A 23,808-nucleotide genomic window follows, 5' to 3' on the forward strand; every position below is an offset into this window, starting at 1 on the left:
AACACGTGGGTGACCCGCATTACCTGTCCCCTTAGCGTCAGGCTGCAGTCTGGGTCCTCCCACGGGGCCTGGCTTGCACTTACCCCGGGATGCCCGCAGAGATCCCCAGCCTGAACTGGCGTCGCTGAGCCGGAGTGGCAGCATAGACGTCCTATGGACAGTCTGCTGCTGCACGCTCTGAGTTAGTAAAAGATAAAATAATAAAATAAAAAGCTTTAGGGCTGCCTAGGCAGCCCCCCGCGTTAACGGCACCAATGAAACTGAGGTGTCTCTGGCTCGGGGTATAGGGAAAGTGGACCAGTGCATCCTGGGAGCTGAAAGCTTTTAACTGTGTGGTGCCTGGATTCCAGATCCACCACCTACACCCCAAGGTCTCCCTGTGGAGCCTATGGACCCTGAAGCAGAAAACTGTATATAGAGAGAGACAATGGGCCGAATTCAATTCAATGCAAAGATGAATAGTTGCGGGAGTGAGCTCCCGCAGCTATTCAATACACTGCGCTGCTTGGGCGGGCTAAATGATTTCTTCTTACACACCCCTGGGGATGCGAGGAGAAATCCAACAAAAGTGCCGGGCGCGTAGCTGTTTGCCGACTTAGCGAGGCGCTAACAGCTACGTGCCCGGCACTTTAGTCAGAGAATGTCGGTTCTCGCGCCTAAACACCCAGGTTAAGGCCCGTATTCAATTTGGGCGGACTCGCTATACTTTTTCGCCTCCCTGACTTTTTGCCTACTTCGACTGCTTTGCAGGCGGAAATGTATTGCGCGCGTGCCCGCGTATCGCCGTATTCAATTTGAAAGTAGGCAAACACGGGACCCGGCGAAACTTGAACAAGCGGAAAGTACTGTCAGATTTGGGGAAATCAGCCTGACACCCCCCAAAAGATGCTCTGACATGGAGGTTAGCTATGGTACCCCCCGATTTGGCTTGCTGAAGGTATTTGTTGTTTTTAAACGGGCTCAATAGCTGCTAAATAGCGTTTTTCTATATGTGATGCAGAATAGTATTCAGGAGTTTTTTTGCAGAAAATAACTTATCCCAGCAAATTTGGGGTACTTGGAAATGGGGGTCAGCATATTTTAAAGTTGCTAAAGTTAAAAAAATCGTGAAAAATCCACCTGCCGCAAGCACCTGCAATGAAAAAAACACCTGGCGCATATTGGGGACCCCCCCAGTCAAGTTCGCTAGTTTTTAACTTTGTCCCCCAACATTTTTCTTTTTCGCCCTAAAATCAAAGTGATATTTTGGGGTGTTCTTAAGTCTTTTTTTACATTTTTTTTGACACAGTTTACCTTTGGGGGACTGTCTGAAGGCTGCAGGGGGATTTCCGCAACGTTGCACCCCAAAACCCCAATTCTGCATTTTTTTCCGCCTGCTATTCATAGGCGAAACTTTTCCGCCTGTTACATTGCACTGACTTTCCGCCTAGGCGAAAAGTCTTCCAAATTGAATACGGGGTAAAATCAAAACAGGCGAAAATGACGTCACCGGCGAAAAGTTTCCGCCAAAAACTCGCAAAAACGGCTTTTCGCCTCAAATTGAATACGGCCCTAAGTCGCGAGAACTGGCATTCTCTGACAACCAATTCCTGATGAGGCAAACAAGGCAGTGTACTGAGTAGCTGCGGCTGTTCATCATCGTACTGAACTGAATTCGGCCCAAAGAGACAGCTATCTGTAATTACATATCACCAGGTGATTTAAACAAATGGAACGCGCTGTAACAAACAAATGTGACAACACAGCAGAAAGGAGCGGGGATGCACAACTGAAGCCTTGCAGATTGCTGTCCCCACATCACCTGAGTGGTTATTACAATAAGGTGCTTCTGACGCAGCGGTAAGTCGCAGCAAGTACTTGATTTGCAGGGTGAATGACAGGTAGTCAGTGTTATTTGGGGGTTATAATGGGGGGGGTGGCTAGAAAAATGCAGATGCTTCAGGACCGTTTTCTGGGCGTACCCTAGTGAGTCTCTGATGTTCCGCGTGCGACAGCTGTCTATCCTTTTGTATAGCGGCGAATGTGAGGCGCTGGAGGTGTGTACAAGACGGCGGCTGAGACATTAGCATATTTCTGCAAGTCTGTACGGGATGGCATTAGCGATGGGCACTGCGTGTATCATAGAATCAGGCCCTTATTGATATACTGTCTATCACAGACACAAGCAGATTACAATTTACAATTAAAACCACTTTCCTAGGACACAGTTATCAACTGCACATCTGAGAATAGTCTCTTACCTCAAACTTTGGCACCGGTGGTTCCTGCTCCAGAATTTCAGTCACAGCCTCCCACATCTCTCTAAATTTAGGCTGCCACGTGGACACATGACACGGGACACACGTGCATGTTAGTAACACATACATGCTGACACTTGTACATCCAATATTTTTGCTTATTCTTTGTAGTAAACGCGCACATAATTGGTCTGCTACAGAATGGCACATGATGCATCTCTATACGCACCCGGAATACACTTTACCATCAGTATTCACATGCCATTCTACGGCAGTATTCTCAGCTGTACGGGGTATATTTACTAAAGTGTGGGATATTAGAAGTAGAGTTGTTGCCCATAGCAACCAATTAGATTCGACTTATCATTTATCTAGCACCTTCTAGATCAGACATGTCAAACTCAAAATACCAACTGGGCCGAATGTTCAAGGGCTACGAGTGAGTGGGCCGCAACAACAAAAAAATCTTATATGCAATTTTGAAAGGTTTATTATTAATAAAAACAAATGCAGTGCCCCTGTATTAATGCCCCTTATGCAATTCTACCCTGTGTTACAGCCCCTTTTGCAATGCCCCCTGAATTTGTGCCCATTATGCAATTCCCCTTATGCAGTGCCCTAGTGCCCAGTATGCAGTGCCCCAGTAATGCCCCTTATGTTGTACCCTTAGTAGTGCCCCTTATGCAGAGCCCCCAGCAATGCCCCTTATGTTGTGTCCTCAGTAATGCCCCTTTATGCAGAGCCCCCAGCAGTGCCCCTTTATGCAGAGCCCCCAGTAGTGCCCCTTTATACAGAGCCCCCAGTAATGCCCCTTATACAGAGCCCCCAGTAATGCCTCTTTATGCAGTGCCCCCAGTAATGCCCCTTTATGCAGAGCCCCCAGTAATGCCCCCTTATGCAGAGCCCCCAGTAATGCCCCTTATAGAGCCCCCAGTAAAGCTTCTTTATGCAGAGGCCCCAGTAATGCCCTTAGTAGTGCCCCAGTAATGCCCCTTATGCAAAGCCCCAAGTAATGCCCCTTATACAGAGCCCCCAGTAATGCCCCTTTATGCAGAGCCCCCAGTAATGCCCTTAGTAGTGCCCCAGTAATGCCCCTTTATGCAGAGCCCCCAGTAATGCCCCCTTATGCAGAGCCCCCAGTAATGCCCCTTATAGAGCCCCCAGTAAAGCTTCTTTATGCAGAGGCCCCAGTAATGCCCTTAGTAGTGCCCCAGTAATGCCTCTTATGTAAAGCCCCCAGTAATGCCCCTTATACAGAGCCCCCAGTAATGCCCCTTTATGCAGAGCCCCCAGTAATGCCCTTAGTAGTGCCCCAGTAATGCCCCTTATGCAAAGCCCCCAGTAATGCCCCTTTATGCAGAGCCCTCAGTAATGCCCCTTTATAGAGCCCCCAGTAATGCCCCTTTATAGAGCCCCCAGTAATGCCCCTTTATGCAGAGCCCCCAGTAATGCCCCTTTATGCAGAGCCCCCAGTAATGCCCTTAATAGTACCCCCAGTAATGCCCCTTTATTCAGAGCCCCCAGTAATGCCTCTTATGCAGAGCCCCCAGTAATGCCTCTTATGCAGAGCCCCCAGTAATGCCGTTAGTAGTGCCTCCAATAATGTCCCTTTATGCAGAGCCACCAGGAATGCCCCTTATGCTGTGCCCCCTCCCAGTATAGAACACGCCCCACTCACCTGATCGCTTCAGAGACCACTGTTGCCAGCCTGTACTGCCCGATCTGAGCTGTGCTCCGATCGTGGCAAGGGTGTGGGCCGCATATTATATATATGTGAGCCCATACTCTGGGGCCCCAGAAAATGATTATTCGGGCCGCAGGTTTGACATGCCTGTTCTAGATCTAGAAGATAAACGGCAAACACACATCTCAAGAGTGGCACTACGCCCAGGTGACTGTCCTCGTCCGCGCATACGCCCAGCTGACACCCAGCAACTCCCCCTTTCCCGTACAGCAGGAAATGGCAGCACATAATCACCCGCACGTACACAAAGATGATATGCACGCTGACACGCATGTACAAAACGCAAAACATCGCCCCATCCGTCTGCGTTCAGATCTATGCGCTACTCTGTATCTCACCCAATATATTTAGCGCATAAAACATATTTTATACAAAACAATAAATTGTACAACACATCATATTTATGAACGAGCTGTTACACAATTGTTACCATTTCTCTTCTTGCAAAACTTTTTCTGTTGGATAATTTGGCTATGGCCGCTTGGTACAGGTGTTGCTGGCCCCAATCTGCTACTGGACCCAGAAGCACTGGTTGGGGAGCTGCCCGGAAACATTTGGGTAGGCCGTGGCAGACCTCTAGCCTGCTGCTGGTACACTACCAGGTTGATAGGGTTGGCTCTAAAGCGCAGGAGTTTGTACTCCTAATGTAATGTTTACTCCATTGCACAGTGGCCCTCCAGCTGCCGTTGGACTACACATCCCAGCATGCCCTGCCCCAGTTTTGCTCAGGGCATTGCTAAAACTGGGACATGTAGTTCAACGGCAGCTGGAGGGCCAATTATTGCTCGCCCGTTCTAGAGTGACAGACAACTGCAGAACCAAGGCTGTGCTCTGTATGCAGTGTCCTTTGTAAGTTGCCTCCAGTGTCCTCAGTGCTGGCCCAGTAGCTGCCAGTGATCTCAGCCAGGCTTATAGCTACAGGGCAGTGTGTTTGCTTCTTATTTATTTGAAGTGTAACAATAATATTTAGGTGACTGACTTTTGCGTGTTTCATGCATCAATATAATGAGCTAGTAACAATACTTAACGCTATAAAGAATTAAGGGGTACATACATCTGCCCCGCAATTCCCAGATCCCCTGATGCCGATCCGATGATCGTGATCAAAGCCGGCAGGAAATTCTGCATGTTAAAAAAGCTGGATTTGCCGATCCAGATCATTTTGTGGTCAGGAATGGCAAACCAGGGGAATCCCAACATGTTAGATATCCCTGATGACCCGACCCAGCGTCTGGGGATCAGATAATTGTGGCTTGCGATGTATGGGGGTGTTTACTCTAAAGGCAGAATTAATTAGTTGTGAGATTCCATATACCTGTTTGGGACATGCGCATTGCGAAATAACACAATTTACCCTGTGCCAGCTGGCGTAGTGCTCACTTTGCATCAGGCCCACTGTAGCGGACTGTGCTAAACGAGGAACCACTAAAGCCTAATGCTGGGTACATGCTTATCGATGTGTACCCAGCCGATGTCTCGTGCGGCGGGTTCCGGCTTCGGCAAGTGCGTACAGACTTGTTGATGCTGCAATCGGCAGCATGGCCCCCGCTGACTATATTGCCCGTCGGACCTGCATGCATAGCGGGAAACACACTGCCCGATGTGGACGATATGTAGTGTGCGAAATGGTATAATAGGGAAATGGGGCGATTCAAGAAGGTTCTGCCCTTATTACTACCAAGGGGTCTACTCCCGCAAGCCCCCACTGTTAGCTCAAAATGGAAAGGGATAGGTAGTATCAATTGGTGCCCCTTTATTTTGGGATCTAGCAATAGGTGTATAGTCAATATGTAGTGTGTACCCGGTTTTAGACCCACTGGGGAAACCTTTTGTAACTTTAGAGGGCAACTCACACTAAGTATAAAATGCAGAGTCTATAGTTCACCTGTAAAAGCTGAAGTTTCTTTTCCACACACATCTTCTCCTGTTCAGTCTTCTCTAATTGCTCCTAATAATATAAGGTATATTAAAGAACAAGCGTGTACCCAGCTTAGGTGTAAAGTGCAATAGTCTATAGTTTACCTGCAGAAACTGGAGTTTTTTCTCCAGAAACATCTTCTCCTGTTCATTCTTCTCTAACTGCCTCTAAAAGTAAAAATGTATGTTAAAGAGGTGTTATATCAGGATGAAGTCGTACCCAACCCGTTACATCAATGGGAATAATTCTGGCCATACTCCTGCTCGACTTCGGGCCGTTTGCCAGATTTTCAATGAGTCATAAGATGGATCTTGTGAAAATCGTGTATTATTTTAGTAAGATAAGATCCGATGCGCGCTCCCGCAGCTCCTATAATCGGATCTTATGATCAGATGTGCAGCCCGTATGTTCCATCGTATCGTGTGCAGATCGTGGGGTTTATTTTGTTCATGCGCTCCATCGTGCAGCAGTTCGAGTCATTTCAATGACTGTTCCCCTTATGAGCCTAAGAGACACAGGACCTTATTCAGAATCGGTCGTGAGCGCCGATGCGCTCGTAACCGACTCAATGGTCAGGCCTGCGCACATGTAGCGACCGCAAGCCCCAGAGCGACAGAGTTTCTCGCTACCAAAGGCGCGGCTGTCGATGTTGATCGATAGCTGCCCCATTTGGTAGGCGGGCCGGGGGGTGGTTTCCAAAACGGAGGCGTTCCTTTATGAACGCCTACCGTTTTGTGGGCAGCCCCACTGACATCATCAGTGATGTCAGTGGGGAGCTTCCTGCTCCATCAGAGCAGAAAGCTCCCTGGGGCTTACGAGTGCCCAGACCCAACCCTAGGGTCTGGTCGTAAGCCCCGATGGTCGCGATGGTGATCACCGTCCTGACCATCAACCTGGTCGGACGTTAAGCTGTGGGTGGTAACCCACAGCTTAACGATCGACAAGGAGGCGGCCGTTCAGGATGCAAGCGGCCGCCGTGATTCAGTGCGACCGCTTGCATCTAACGACCGCCTCTGAGTGAGAGCCACAGTTGATCTTACGACAGATCCTGTGCTAAGAAAAACAACAACCAGCTGCTGGGACTGCCAGGGAGTCGAAGGGAAATCGTATGATGAATCGGATCTTATGCTGGTCGTGTAGGTGTATGGCCAGCTTAACAACATACAAACACTATGACAAATATGGTTCTAAAGTTAGTCAGTCAGTGACACAATTCATTCCAACCACTGGAACCATAACAGTCTTCTCAAATATGGTAGCAAAAGTGAGAACGATCTTATGACTGATGGCTGATTATAAATACAGAAAATACAATCAATATAAATTTCTCCAGTAAATAAAATGCTAGAAAATACAGGCCAGCCAATAGGATGCGTCCTACGATGTCTGCCTTGGTCTGGTGATGATCTCTCTTAAATAACACGCTGCTCGTATGAGACCAGAGTGTGACAGGAAGCGGGTGATCACTGAATGGGTTGGAACGCTGGAACCCACATAACTGACATTCTGTGCAACTTACAAACATTCAGTTAATGGGTGGATTGTTGATTATCATAATTTATATATGTTTATGTATTCACTATGTGTGAATAGTGAATACACAAACTTTTAGCACAGCATACATCTCTCTGCACCCCCCTTCCCCATTCCTATGTCCGAGGGCAGAAGCGGCCATTTCTCTGCTCCCCCTTTCTATGTCTGGGTGCACAAGCGGCCATCTCCCTGCTCCCCCTCCCTCTGTCCAGGGGCAGAAGCGGCCATCTCCCTGCTCCCCCTCCCTCTGTCCAGGGGCAGAAGCGGCCATCTCCTTGCTCCCCGCCTTCCCTATGTGTGAAGGGAGAAGCGGGGTAGATATGAGGCTGTAACTTGTGTCAGGACTCGAACTGTGTCTTTTTATAAAGATAACCTACACTTGCCGAGTTTCCGCTGTAGTCGCTGGAGTATCCTTCCGGGCTACTGGCCTTCGTCGCATGGAGTATGCAGAGAGTTAAAATGATCTTCTATTCCATAGGCATCGCCAGCTTTCTGGGTTTCTGTGATTACTTGGTCTCCCAAACCAGGTTTCTTTCTGAATCACATGTTCTGAACCTCCAATGGATTACATGCATCTGGTATAAAAGTCTGTCACTAACTGGGCATTGTTGTCTGTGCAACGTTACCTTCAGGTTTTCCTTTGGACTCCTGCCAGATCCTCGCTGTGCCTGGTGTATGCTGTGGTCCCTCCAACGCTTGTGCTTTTTCCTGGCTCAGCTCTGCTACTGGTTCTCAGCTGCACTACAGAGCCCAGGTCTGCTACTGGCTCTCCGCTGCACTCCAAAGCTCAGCTATGCTGTCGGTTCTCAGCTGCACTGCAAAGCCCAGCTCTGCTACCGGTTCTCAGTTGCACTACAGAACCCAGCTCTGCTACCGGTTCTCAGCTGCACTACAAAGCCTAGCTCTGCTACCGGTTCTCAGCTGCACTACAAAGCCCAGCTCTGCTACTGGTTCTCAGCTGCACTACAGAGCCCAGCTCTGCTACTAGTTCTCCGCTGCACTATTAGCCCAGCTCTGCTACTGATTCTTGGTCTCACTACTGCGTTCATCTCAAGCAACAGTTGTAAACTGCATCATAAAAGCTCAACCCCATACCGGATCTCAGTCACATCTTGGGGTTCAACCCCATACTGGATCTTAGTCACATCTTGGGGCTCAACCCCATACCGGATCTCTGTCACATCTTGGGGCTCAACCCCATACCGGATCTCAGTCACATCTTGGGGCTCAACCTCATACCGGATCTCAGTCACATCGAAGCTCAACCTCATACCGGATCTCAGTCACATCTTGGGGCTCAACCCCATACCGGATCTCAGTCACATCTTGGGACTCAACCCCATACCGGATCACATCTTGGGGCTCAACCTCATACCGGATCTCAGTCACATCGAAGCTCAACCTCATACCGGATCTTAGTCACGTCGAAGCTCTACCTCATACCGGATCTCAGTCACATCTTGGGGCTCAGCCCCATACCAGATCTCAGTCACATCTTGGGGCTCAACCCCATACCAGATATCAGTCACATCTTGGGGCTCAACCCCATACCAGATATCAGTCACATCTCGAAGCTCAACCTCATGCCGGATCTCAGTCACATCTTGGGGCTCAACCGTATACCGGACTCTGGCCACGTCTCCGGGCTCAACCCCGCACCTGCCCATTGTGTTCTATGAACTTTGTGCTGTTTGGACTTCAGTTTTTCATGGGTCTCACCCCCGCCTGTCGTTATGTTATGAACTTTATCTTGTTTGGACTTTATGTTTGAATATTTTGAACTTTGCAACACAGTTTTTGTCCTTGAATAAATCCTGTTGACCTTTAATATTTCGTGCTAGTGCTATTTCATGAGAAGGTCATTCCTTAAACCACCTCAGTTTGTACTGCCTATTAAGCCTGTCTCTCCTCAGGAGTCCTAAGTGTCTGTAGCCATGACAACTTGTCTCTGCACAGTGTCCCCGGGTGATAGCAGCCCACAGGCACTGCCACTGTGCAGGGATGACAGCCTCTGCAAAGTGGTAGGAAAGCTTTGCTGCTCATTGCTAATCATATTAGTTTTGAATAACTGAGCCTTCATAACGTTACTAGATCATTATTTGTTTATGGCTCATTTATACAGCTGAGACAGATCTCCCACCCAAGGTTTCTCCATTACAAGTATGTACATTTGTGATCTGAGCTAGCACTACAAGTGGCTGAACAACCGATTCAATGAAGATTAATGTGGACCTCCCATCTAATCTGAATGAGAATTAGTCATACTGTATCTAGGACCTAATTCAGTTTTGTACGCAAACCTGACGTTTTGCGCACATGTCCGATTGTTAGAGATCTGCGATGCTGTCAGGGGTCGTCTTTTGGGCCTGATTCAGACCCGCTCGCGAGTGCATAGCATTCGCAAGCGGGTCGATGGCCGGGCAGTGTGCAAGCCCCGTAGCGAGTGAATTTTCACTCGCCGCGGGACTCGCTACAAGACGGGGCGGCTGTCGATTGTGATTGACAGCTCGCCCCGTTTTGTAGGCGTGCAGGGGGAGTGGCTGGACAAACGGAGGCGTTCCTGAAGGACCGGGTACAGACAAGAAACCTGAGACAACAGGTCCGGACGTTGAGGCAACAGGAATGGAGTGGCGATGGAGAGACTTTGAAGATCTGAGTACCAATGATGTCTGGGCCAAGCTGGAGCCACCAGCAGGACCGTGCCTCCGTCTTGTTTGAACTTCCGAAGAACTGGAGGAAGAAGGGAGACTGGAGGAAACAGATATGCAAACTGGAAGGTCATCTTCACTGACAGTGCGTCCACCAAGGTAGCCTCAGCATCACTTGTTCTGAACCCGTACACTGGCAGTTTGTGATTGTGTCAGGAGGCCATGAGGTCCACCTCTGGGAGGCCCTATTTGTCCACTAGGTGTTGAAAGACCTCTTGATGAAGAGACCATTCCCCTGGATGCATGTTGTGACGGCTGAGGAAGTCCGCTTTCCAATTGAGAACTCCCGGAATGAATACTGCCGAAATAGCCAGGAGGTGACACTCTGCCTATGTCAGAATGTGTGACACTTCTGTCATTGCTGCCCGACTTTGAGTACCTCCTTGATGGTTGATGTAAGCCACATTGGTGGCGTTGTCGGACTGAACCTGCATGGGTTTTCCGCGAAGTATGTGCTTGGCCAGCTTGAGGGCCCTGTATACAGCCAGAAGTTCCAATACGTTGATTGGAAGGGTTGCTTCAACTGCTGTCCAACGGCCCTGAAAAGAGTGCGGACCAGTCACTGCGCCTCAGCCCCGGAGACTGGAGTCCGTTGTTAGGAGTACCCAGTCCGGGATCCAAAAGGTGCGACCCTTGGTTAGATGAGAAGTCAGTAGCCACCAAGACAGACGCACTTCCCGGAGCACCACTGTCTGAGCTTTTGATCCGGTGGGGTAATCCGTTCCACCTAGAGAGGATCAGCCCCCGCAGAGGCCTGGAATGAAACTGAGCATATTCCACCATGTCAAAGGTGGACACTGTGGAGGCATCTGCGAACTCATAGTTGTAATGTCGAGATCTTTTCTGAAGTCAGAAAGATTCTCTGCTGTTGAGAATCCAGAAGGGCTTCAAGATGCATCATCCTCTGTGAGGGGATCAGGGAGGACTTTTTCCAATTGATTAAACACCCGTGCGCCTGTAGAAAAGCAATTGTCAGTTGCTGGTGGTGGCTAAGCACCTCTAGGGCAACAGCTCCTGAAAGAGAGTATATGGATTTCAGGCAAGTTTCCACTTTCATATCTGTAGGATCTTTTAACGAAGAAATGGAAGGCATAGGTAATGTAGCGCTTTTAATTAAACGTGTAACGTGGGAATCCACCGCAGGGGGAGATTCCCGTTTTTTACAGTGAGCCTCAGGAAATGGGTAACATGAGGCCAGACGCTTTAGAGGTTGATACCTCTTACCAGGCGATTGCCAGGCAGCAGCCAAAGAGGGAATACTATCAAAGTCACCTTTACCTGTTTAAATTGAGGGGCTGGCTCGTCATCCTCTATTACCAATATGGACCTGACAGCACGCCCCAAGGCAGGAATATTAATATTTGACCTTGTTTCCCGCCTCTTGCTGAGGGGATTCGGGGTTAGAGGTATCAGCAATCTCTCCGTCGTCAGATGACATCTCAGACTCTGAGAGCTGTGTGGACTGAGATGACAACACAGGACGATTAGCTGGCTTTAGGGGTTCCTCACCCTACAACATGATCTGAAGGGCAGTAGAAGAAGCCGCAAGGCTCTGCACTGAAGTAGAGAAAACATCTACCCATGGAGGAGGTATAACCTGTGGAAGTCCCTGTGAGGGAATGACAGTCTGCCGTGGTACAGGAGGAGTCTGCATAATCTGTGGTAGTCCCTGCTGAGGTAACCCCATGGGGCGAAATACAGCCGGGACCGCTAGGTCCCGGCTGTATTGAGAAAAAGCAGTCCAAGGGGGCTCCTGTACTGGTGTTGGGGGGTTTGAGGTGCATGGAGGATTATAACACCTCACACATAACCCATCACAAACCAAATCCTCCTCACTTAAACCTGCAGTACATAATCTGCAAGATAGCTGAATGGGGGCGTAAGTGTGCTCGTTACCCTTGTCAGACATATCTCCAAAGTAATATGAGCTACAATATGGCACTGGGTACAATGCAACCACGAGTATTTAGGCTACTAGTAGGAGAGCAATACACTGGTCTTGTCTGATGATTGGGTAAGCTGCAGGAGCCCACTGCCTAAATATGGCACAGTGAAGCACACAACAGTATGTGATAGACCTCACAAATTTTACTTTTTTATATACAGTAGGTGAAGTATAGGAATCACCTAAACTACACCTGTATTAGGGCAGAAATAGAGAAAGGGTATAGATATATGCTGACAGGAAAAAAAGACACAGACAGGCAGCGCTAGCATAAGTCACATACAATGCAGAAATCACACTGCAAATTGGCATTACAGTCTCAGTGTCTGGTAGGCTATAGCGCTACATACGCTGACCCCAGTGAGATATGTAGGGGGTCCGAACCACACGTTGTCCTGAGAGCAGCGACTGAACCACTGAAGAAAATGGCCGCCGGAGACCTCAGAGGGAGCGTGGCTGGAGAACAGCTCAGAGAAGCCAGACGTCAGAGGAAAGGCGCCCTGAGCTGAGGTGCCGCTATAATGGGGAAGCTGTCTCCCCTTGCTGATTATTAAACCCCCGGGACGCTGGTTCCCACACCAATTGTCCCTGGTGGGCTAGTGGATCGCGGTGGCTAGAGCCTGTGTTAACACTCAGCACCTTTGGTCTATCCCCTGAGCTCGGAGGTATGACTGCTACCGCGCGGGTCACCGAGTGGACCAGTGCATCCTGGGAGCTGAAAGATTTTAACTGCGTGGTGCCCGGATTCCAGATCCATCTCCTACACCCCAAGGTCTCCCAGTGGAGCCTATGGACCCTGAAGAAAAAATCAAAATAACTGAGGTACTAATTAAGAGACCTGTGCTCAAGTATGGCTATCTTGAAACCAGGGCTGTTAGTGTACCTTGAGGACCGTGGTTGGGAACTCCTGGTCTCACAGTGGCTAATTTTTCTCAGTAGATATATTCTTGCACCTGTGCCATCCTGGATGGGATGTAGTTAATTTGCAGTCCTTCAGGGTGCCGGGCGTCGAATTTCCGAGGCCTGAACTACGGCCAAAAGACCGGCGTCGGAATCCAGAGATGGTCTGAGATGCCAACGCCTGTATCCTGACGGCCGGCATCCCAAAAGAGTGGGCAAGTATTTTTTTTTACTCCGCATTGGGGTGGCAGGCGTTTAGTTTTAGGCACCGGGGGGGTGGTGGTGGGGGGGTGGTGGTGTTAGGGCTAGGCGCTGGAGGATAGGGCTAGGCTGCGGATAGGGGGGGTTAGGTTTAGGCACCACGGTATAGGCACTAAGGGGGGAGGTTTAGGCACTAAGGGGAAGGGTTAGGTTTAGGCACTAACGGGGTTCAGGAAGGGAGGATTAGGGTTTGGGGGTGAAGGAGGGACGGTTGGTGTACTTACATGCTGACGATTGGGATGCCATTGTCGGTCTTTTGACAGGTGGCGTCCGGAAACGCTGGCATGCCGTATCACACCCTCCTGGATATGTTTGTCAGGCAAGTGCTTGTATTGCATTTTATTTTATTTAAACATAGACATTATTTAGATCCCCTCAAGGCACCTTTTTTCCCCAAAGTGAACAAGCCCAATTTGTTATGTTTATTTATAATAGTATCCATCCATTGCTTTTATTAATAAGGAAGCCCATCATTAAAGCCTAGTTCTTCTAAATTCTTCTTATATACAGGTGCTTTATCCCACATTCAATATCTAACCAATGATGTATAATGTACAGAGGCAAAATATCGATGTTAATTTGGCTATATGCATTACCTGGATCGGCCAAAAGATATTGCACCTGGTTGGTGCCCTCCTAGTAATTAAGGAATATAAGTGATCATAGCTCATACAGCACATATTGGTAGACGTCATCTGGGACATTTGCTTAGACAATCTTAATCTTGCTTATACCCCTTATCCACTAGCTCCAATAACCCGGGTTTTTGCACGTGAGAGCACAGCAACCCGAATTACGGGCAGGGTTGAAATAAGCCAGGTGGAGTGACCCAGCATTTCAACCTTGGTCACGAGAAGGGTTGAATGCAGTGTGAACGGGTAACCTGGGTCGATGCGACCCCTACGCAACCTGCGATCATCGCCAAGCGTCAGCTCATCACGTGATGCCGATGGCATCATCGACCCAGCACTAGTACCGGGTCGGGCCGCCTGTCTGACAGGGGTCTCAGCCAGGTCGCGCCAGGGATGGGCGCGTGAACATAATCCCGGGTGCTACCTGACAATCTAGAGGAAACGGGGTAATATCTAATGTCATAACAGATGTTAGCCCTTTAATAAATAGAGCGTTTATTAACACCGAATAATCTCACTAAATCATCTTTTAGGAGCTCAGCACTTGGTTTGTTTTGCTTTGATATCACTGTACAACAAATTCATACTTTTAATTTATTTCCTTTCTAAAAATAGTCATACATTACTAATAGTCATACATTACTAATAGTCATACATCACTAATAGTCATACATCACTAATAGTCATACATCACTAATAGTCATACATCACTAATAGTCATACATCACTAATAGTCATACATCACTAATAGTCATACATCACTAATAGTCATACATTACTAATAGTCATACATTACTAATAGTCATACAGTACTAATAGTCATACATCACTAATAGTCATACATTACTAATAGTCATACATTACTAATAGTCATACATTACTAATAGTCATACAGTACTAATAGTCATACATCACTAATAGTCATACATCACTAATAGTCATACATCACTAATAGTCATACATTACTAATAGTCATACATCACTAATAGTCATACATCACTAATAGTCATACATCACTAATAGTCATACATCACTAATAGTCATACATTACTAATAGTCATACATTACTAATAGTCATACATCACTAATAGTCATACATTACTAATAGTCATACATTACTAATAGTCATACATCACTAATAGTCACACATCACTAATAGTCATACATCACTAATAGTCATACATCACTAATAGTCATACATCACTAATAGTCATACATTACTAATAGTCATACATCACTAATAGTCATACATCACTAATAGTCATACATCACTAATAGTCATACATTACTAATAGTCATACATTACTAATAGTCACACATCACTAATAGTCACACATCACTAATAGTCATACATCACTAATAGTCATACATTACTAATAGTCATACATTACTAATAGTCATACATCACTAATAGTCATACATCACTAATAGTCATACATCACTAATAGTCATACAGTACTAATAGTCATACATCACTAATAGTCATACATCACTAATAGTCATACATCACTAATAGTCATACATTACTAATAGTCATACATTACTAATAGTCATACATCACTAATAGTCATACATTACTAATAGTCATACATCACTAATAGTCATACATCACTAATAGTCATACATCACTAATAGTCATACATTACTAATAGTCCTACATTACTAATAGTCCTACATCACTAATAGTCCTACATTACTAATAGTCATACATCACTAATAACCTTACATCACTAATAGTCATACATCACTAATAGTCATACATCACTAATAGTCATACATTACTAATAGTCATACATCACTAATAGTCATACATTACTAATAGTCATACATTACTAATAGCCATACATTACTAATAGCCCTACATTACTAATAGTCTTACATTACTAATAGTCATACATTACTAATAGTCTTACATCACTAATAGTCATACATCACTAATAGTCCTACATCACTAATAGTCATACATCACTAATAGTCATACATCACTAATAGTCATACATTACTAATAGTCATACATTACTAATAGTCATACATTACTAATAGTCATACAGTACTAATAGTCATACATCACTAATAGTCATACATCACTAATAGTCATACATCACTAATAGTCATACATCACTAATAGTCATACATTACTAATAGTCATACATCACTAATAGTCATACATTACTAATAGTCATACATTACTAATAGTCATACATTACTAATAGCCCTACATTACTAATAGTCTTACATTACTAATAGTCATACATTACTAATAGTCTTACATCACTAATAGTCATACATCACTAATAGTCCTACATTACTAATAGTCATACATCACTAATAGTCATACATCACTAATAGTCATACATCACTAATAGTCATACATTACTAATAGTCATACATTACTAATAGTCATACATTACTAATAGTCATACAGTACTAATAGTCATACATCACTAATAGTCATACAGTACTAATAGTCATACATCACTAATAGTCATACATCACTAATAGTCATACATCACTAATAGTCATACATCACTAATAGTCATACATTACTAATAGTCATACAGTACTAATAGTCATACCACTAATAGTCATACATTACTAATAGTCATACATTACTAATAGTCATACATTACTAATAGTCATACATCACTAATAGTCATACATCACTAATAGTCATACATCACTAATAGTCATACATTACTAATAGTCATACATTACTAATAGTCATACATCACTAATAGTCATACATCACTAATAGTCATACATTACTAATAGTCATACATCACTAATAGTCATACATTACTAATAGTCATACATCACTAATAGTCATACATTACTAATAGTCATACATCACTAATAGTCATACATCACTAATAGTCATAGTCATACATCACTAATAGTCATACATCACTAATAGTCATACATCACTAATAGTCATACATTACTAATAGTCATACATTACTAATAGTCATACAGTACTAATAGTCATACATCACTAATAGTCATACATCACTAATAGTCATACATCACTAATAGTCATACATCACTAATAGTCATACATTACTAATAGTCATACATTACTAATAGTCATACATCACTAATAGTCATACATTACTAATAGTCATACATCACTAATAGTCATACATCACTAATAGTCATAGTCATACATCACTAATAGTCATACATCACTAATAGTCATACATCACTAATAGTCATACATCACTAATAGTCATACATCACTAATAGTCATACATTACTAATAGTCATACATTACTAATAGTCATACAGTACTAATAGTCATACATCACTAATAGTCATACATCACTAATAGTCATACATCACTAATAGTCATACATCACTAATAGTCATACATTACTAATGTCATAGTCATACATTACTAATAGTCATACATTACTAATAGTCATACATCACTAATAGTCGTACATCACTAATAGTCGTACATCACTAATAGTCGTACATCACTAATAGTCGTACATCACTAATAGTCGTACATCACTAATAGTCGTACATCACTAATAGTCGTACATCACTAATAGTCATACATCACTAATAGTCATACATCACTAATAGTCATACATCACTAATAGTCATACATCACTAATAGTCATACATCACTAATAGTCATACATTACTAATAGTCATACATTACTAATAGTCATACAGTACTAATAGTCATACATCACTAATAGTCATACATCACTAATAGTCATACATCACTAATAGTCATACATTACTAATAGTCATACATTACTAATAGTCATACATCACTAATAGTCATACATCACTAATAGTCATACATTACTAATAGTCATACATTACTAATAGTCATACATTACTAATTTGAGGTCAAGAAAAACTAAAATGATTTCAGAATGTTTTTACTAGCTCTATTTATTGAGCTACACTACTTGCACTATTCTGTATGTACATTAGTAATATAGTCATAGTGAAAAGCTATTTCAAAATAATCTGATATTTTCTTGATAGAAAATAAATAACACTTGTTTTAATTCAATCAATCACAAATAAGAACACAAATCGAAACAAACATACAGCATACGAAACAAACATACAGCATACGAAACAAACATACAGCATACGAAACAAACATACAGCATAGGAAACAAACATACAGCATAGGAAACAAACATACAGCATACGAAACAAACATACAGCATACGAAACAAACATACAGCATAGGAAACAAACATACAGCATACGAAACAAACATACAGCATACGAAACAAACATACAGCATAGGAAACAAACATACAGCATACGAAACAAACATACAGCATACGAAACAAACATACAGCATACGAAACAAACATACAGCATAGGAAACAAACATACAGCATAGGAAAGTACAATGTAATATAGTGGCCTATTCATGGGGGTGCTTTCTCCTTGCTTGTCGCTTGTCCTCCTCTTCTGGGGCATCTCTTGTCACTGTCCTATAGTAGTGATCACCTACCCTGATATCTTTGTTCCATTGCTGAAATGTCTTGGTGGAATCGCTCACTATGCTGGTCACTCAGTGCACCACAGTTACCATGTGTGGGTAATCCCGTGAATCGCATATATTTGAATAGGGGAGGGGACAAATAACTGATTCATTTAATTGGGTCATTAGGCCCCGCCCCCTCTGCGCGGAACGCAGATTGCTGGTAAGATTCTCTCCATTCTGCCCACCTCACTAGGAATACCCCTACATCGTCATAAATGGGCTATATCTCGGAACTCAGAGCTAACTGAGAGTTTTAAATGTCACATTCATTCTTTGCATGCTGACATCAATTAGAAGTAACTATTTCACATCGGAAACATTTTCATTGTTGTGCAGTGTATTCACTACAACCTGCTAAACTTTGCAGAAATGAAAGTAATAGAAAAGTGGAAATCTAATAATAACCAATCAATTTACCAGAACACGTTTAAGAAAGTCCCTGTCTTCTGAACAGGAAACGTAATTAGTCACACACAGATACAGGAGCCCTAAAATAACAAGTAGAAGACACATAAGACTCACAGTGCGATTTAAAAATTAAGATCTAATTACAAAATCAATCTCAAGTTTATGTAATTATTATTTTTTTTTAACATTTATTTTATTTATCAGAGCAATAATACATTACACATCATGTATCAAAAAATAAAACAAATAAAAGAAAGACCAACTAAGGGTATAGAACAGTGTTTCCCAACCACGGTCCTCAAGGCACACTGCAGTGCAGGTTTTAAGGATAACCATACTTGAGTTCAGTATAGGCACATCAATCATCTGCAAACATTCGGAACCTGACGTTATCGTCAGGTTGTACTACATATTTGCCCGATGATAGATGACCAGCGGGAGTGCACAACGCTGCTCGTTTTAGACATTTTTTAAAACGATGTGCAAACAATTTTCAAACAATAATTGAACGATATTGTTATTGTTCAATCGCTCAATTTAATCGTCTAGTGGATGTGTGCCTTTAATGTGCTTTGAGGACCCAGGTTGGGAATCACTGCTGGAGATATAAAAGTAATATGGTGTATTAATTAGAAAAATATTTTCATGCAAAAAATGTCACATGGGGCTTCATTCAGAGGCGGCCGTACGGTCTACGACCGCACGGCCGCCTCGATGTTTGTCCAGTGCGCATGCGCACGAGGGAGCCGGCTCCTTGGTGCGCATGCGTGAGACCCGCTACGACCGACAGCGCCGGTCGTGGCGGGTCTCTTTCCACAGGGGGCGAGCTGTCGATGTTGATTGACAGCTCGCCCCGTTTGGAAGGCGGGCCGGGGGGGGTGGCAGCCCAAATGGAGGCGTTCCCATGGGAACGCCTGCCGTTTGGGGAAGGCCCCACTGACATGTGATGTCAGTGGAGAGCTTCCGGGTCTGACAGAGCCAGAAGATCTCCGGGGCTTACGACAAGTGAGACCCTACCCTAGGATCTCGTCGTAAGCCCCGATGACCATCGCGACCATCACCCTAGCGGTCGTTAGAGCTGTGGGTGTAAACCCACAGCCTAACGACCGAAACAGAGGCGGCCGGTCAGGATGCAAGCGGCCGCCCAGTTTCTGAGCGACCGCTTGTATCCTCCGACCGCCTCTGAATGAGGGCCCTAGTATCCAAAGCAATCTAAACAAGGCAGGTACATCCCCCTGGGCGGAAAAAAAAACTAAATTAATTAAATACGACCCCCCCCCCCAAAAAAAAAAAAAAAGAAGCAGAACCCAAGGAGCAGACAAAGATGTAATTATTTTTTGCCACTCAAATTATACAGTGAGAAAAACATTATGGGCTTGAAATGGAGATCTCAGGTGGAAATTTCCGCATGCGCAGTAAAACTACATGGTGTTTAGACTTTCAGATAAATTGCGCTGGCGGACCACGACATTTAAAGAGGCAATTTCTTTTCTGTGCCAGATTCCCTTTCAGTCCTGTGCCTTATGGTTTACATCCCCAGATTACCTGTAACCAGCCAGGCTATGAGTGCAGGTTACACTATACATCCCCAGATTACCTGTAACCAGCCAGGCTATGAATGCAGGTTACACTATACATCCCCAGATTATCTGTAACCAACCAGGCTATGAGTGCAGGTTACACTTTACATCCCCAGATTACCTGTAACCAGCCAGGCTATGAGTGCAGGTTACACTTTACATCCCCAGGTTACCTGTAACCAACCAGGCTATGAGTGCAGGTTACACTTTACATCCCCATATTATCTGTAACCAGCCAGGCTATGAGTGCAGGTTACACTTTACATCCCCAGATTATCTGTAACCAGCCAGGCTATGAGTGCAGGTTACACTTTACATCCCCAGATTATCTGTAACCAGCCAGGCTATGAGTGCAGGTTACACTATACATCCCCAGGTTACCTGTAACCAGCCAGGCTATGAGTGCAGATTACACTATACATCCCCAGATTACCTGTAACCAGCCAGGCTATGAGTGCAGGTTACACTTTAATCCCCAGATTACCTGTAACCAGCCAGGCTATGAGTGCAGGTTACATTTTACATCCCCAGATTACCTGTAACCAGCCAGGCTATGAGTGCAGGTTACACTATAATCCCCAGATTATCTGTAACCAGCCAGGCTATGAGTGCAGGTTACACTATACATCCCCAGATTACCTGTAACCAGCCAGGCTATGAGTGCAGGTTACACTATTCATCCCCGGATTACCTGTAACCAGCCAGGCTATGAGTGCAGGTTACACTATAATCCCCAGATTATCTGTAACCAGCCAGGCTATGAGTGCAGGTTACACTTTACATCCCCAGATTACCTGTAACCAGCCAGGCTATGAGTGCAGGTTACACTATACATCCCCAGATTACCTGTAACCAGCCAGGCTATGAGTGCAAATTACACTATACATCCCCAGATTATCTGTAACCAGCCAGGCTATGAGTGCAAGTTACACTATACATCCCCAGATTATCTGTAACCTGCCAGGCTATGAGTGCAGGTTACACTATACATCTCCAGATTACCTTTAACCAGCCAGGGTATGAGTTCAGGTTACACTATTCATCCCCGGATTACCTGTAACCAGCCAGGCTATGAGTGCAGGTTACACTATACATCCCCAGATTACCTGTAACCAGCCAGGCTATGAGTGCAGGTTACACTTTACATCCCCAGATTACCTGTAACCAGCCAGGCTATGAGTGCAGGTTACACTATAATCCCCAGATTATCTGTAACCAGCCAGGCTATGAGTGCAGGTTACACTATAATCCCCAGATTATCTGTAACCAGCCAGGCTATGAGTGCAGGTTACACTATACATCCCCAGATTACCTGTAACCAGCCAGGCTATGAGTGCAGGTTACACTATACATCCCCAGATTATCTGTAACCAGCCAGGCTATGAGTGCAGGTTACACTATTCATCCCCGGATTACCTGTAACCAGCCAGGCTATGAGTGCAGGTTACACTATTCATCCCCGGATTACCTGTAACCAGCCAGGCTATGAGTGCAGGTTACACTATAATCCCCAGATTATCTGTAACCAGCCAGGCTATGAGTGCAGGTTACACTTTACATCCCCAGATTACCTGTAACCAGCCAGGCTATGAGTGCAGGTTACACTATACATCCCCAGATTACCTGTAACCAGCCAGGCTATGAGTGCAAATTACACTATACATCCCCAGATTATCTGTAACCAGCCAGGCTATGAGTGCAAGTTACACTATACATCCCCAGATTATCTGTAACCAGCCAGGCTATGAGTGCAAGTTACACTATACATCCCCGGATTACCTGTAACCAGCCAGGCTATGAGTGCAGGTTACACTTTACATCCCCAGATTATCTGTAACCAGCCAGGCTATGAGTGCAGGTTACACTATACATCCCCAGATTACCTGTAACCAGCCAGACTATGAGTGCAGGTTACACTTTACATCCCCAGATTATCTGTAACCAGCCAGGCTATGAGTGCAAGTTACACTATACATCCCCAGATTATCTGTAACCAGCCAGGCTATGAGTGCAAGTTACACTATACATCCCCAGATTACCTGTAACCAGCCAGGCTATGAGTGCAGGTTACACTTTACATCCCCAGATTACCTGTAACCAGCCAGGCTATGAGTGCAAGTTACACTATACATCCCCAGATTACCTGTAACCAGCCAGGCTATGAGTGCAGGTTACACTATACATCCCCAGATTACCTGTAACCAGCCAGGCTATGAGTGCAGGTTACACTTTAGAAGGGGGGTGCCATATTTATTTACTCAATATATATTCACACTACATATGTAAAAGAAATAAAAATAAAATAAATGGCCATGATAGATACTTTAGTCTTTTGTTTCATTAAAAAGAAAAAACATTGATCTTATGACAATGACAGCAATATGCTAATGACTAAGGACATGAGGGAATAACATATAATCAGCAATACAGTTTTCCTAGTGAAATAAATCAAAGCGTTAAATTAGATTTCATTGTGCACCAAAACCAAAACTAATATAAAGACATTCAGGAACTAACCGCAGAATATTACTGCTCCTATCAGGATCTTCATTTTCCTGAAAGACAGAGTGGGAATTATCAATATATCATTTTACAAATAAATTTATTGCCTTGTCGGGCGTAAAAAAACCCAAAGTGAATCACTTCGAAAAGTAAAGATGTGATAAATGAAGTCTTAAAGTTATACCAAAGTTTCCCAGCACAGACTATAAAGTGATAACAGTACTGTATTCTACCAAAGGAATTGCCCTGCTACTCAAATCGCATACGTCCTGACAGGAATCTGGTGCTTCTGGATCCAAATATGTCAACTCTGCTTTACAGCAGTGTGGCCTCTACACCAATGTATATGAAGGTATAGTACATCTTTCCACTAAAGACTTTTCCTGCTATAGGAACCAACAACCCAATGCTTACAAACATGAATACTAAAGACCTGACAGTAAGCGTGTACATGGACGTAACACAAGGCCCATGGTTATACCTAGGCTATATGAAAACGCCAATGGACAGAGAAGGAGCTGAATTTTACAACCTATAGGAATGAAGGACAGTTATGGATCTGCTGGGTGTCTTTGTAAGATTTGTACGGTGACTGGCGATGGTCTCGTGCTCCTCGCTGCGACGGTGTAGCTGTACAGAAATCAAGGTCGCTAATGGATGCTTTATTACAAGCTGATAATGCTCTTACAATATTCACACACACATTTTACCCACCAGCAGCTACAATTTTATCACACTAGCTGCCCACAAATCTTAGGCCGGGTGCACACCTTACCATGGTGCGACCTAGCGATGTAATGTAAATATATATCGCGTCGCCATACACACTACACCAGGGGTGTCAAACATGCGTTCCTGCAGCTGCAGTGGAACTACACCTCCCAGCATGCACTGACACTCTTTTGCTATTAGGGC

At 44.5% G+C, this 23,808-nt stretch overlaps 1 protein-coding gene across 1 annotated transcript in view; it reads right to left on the reverse strand.

Moving 5' to 3' along the window:
• The window catches only part of LOC148505683 (uncharacterized), a 71,001-nt gene that overhangs the window by 33,172 nt on the left and 14,021 nt on the right, over nt 1-23,808 (reverse strand). The window contains exons 5-9 of the mRNA XM_088447811.1: nt 22,909-22,946; nt 18,821-18,891; nt 6,004-6,066; nt 5,867-5,929; nt 2,241-2,312 (exon numbers count right to left, since the gene is read on the reverse strand). Of these exons, the coding sequence (XP_088303937.1) occupies nt 2,241-2,312; nt 5,867-5,929; nt 6,004-6,066; nt 18,821-18,891; nt 22,909-22,946 (307 nt within the window). The remainder of the gene's footprint in view (nt 1-2,240; nt 2,313-5,866; nt 5,930-6,003; nt 6,067-18,820; nt 18,892-22,908; nt 22,947-23,808) is intronic.

The sequence above is a fragment of the Taudactylus pleione genome, unplaced genomic scaffold (assembly GCF_031769625.1).
Source record: "Taudactylus pleione unplaced genomic scaffold, aTauple2 ptg000442l, whole genome shotgun sequence".
Classification (NCBI taxonomy): Eukaryota; Metazoa; Chordata; class Amphibia; order Anura; family Myobatrachidae; genus Taudactylus; species Taudactylus pleione.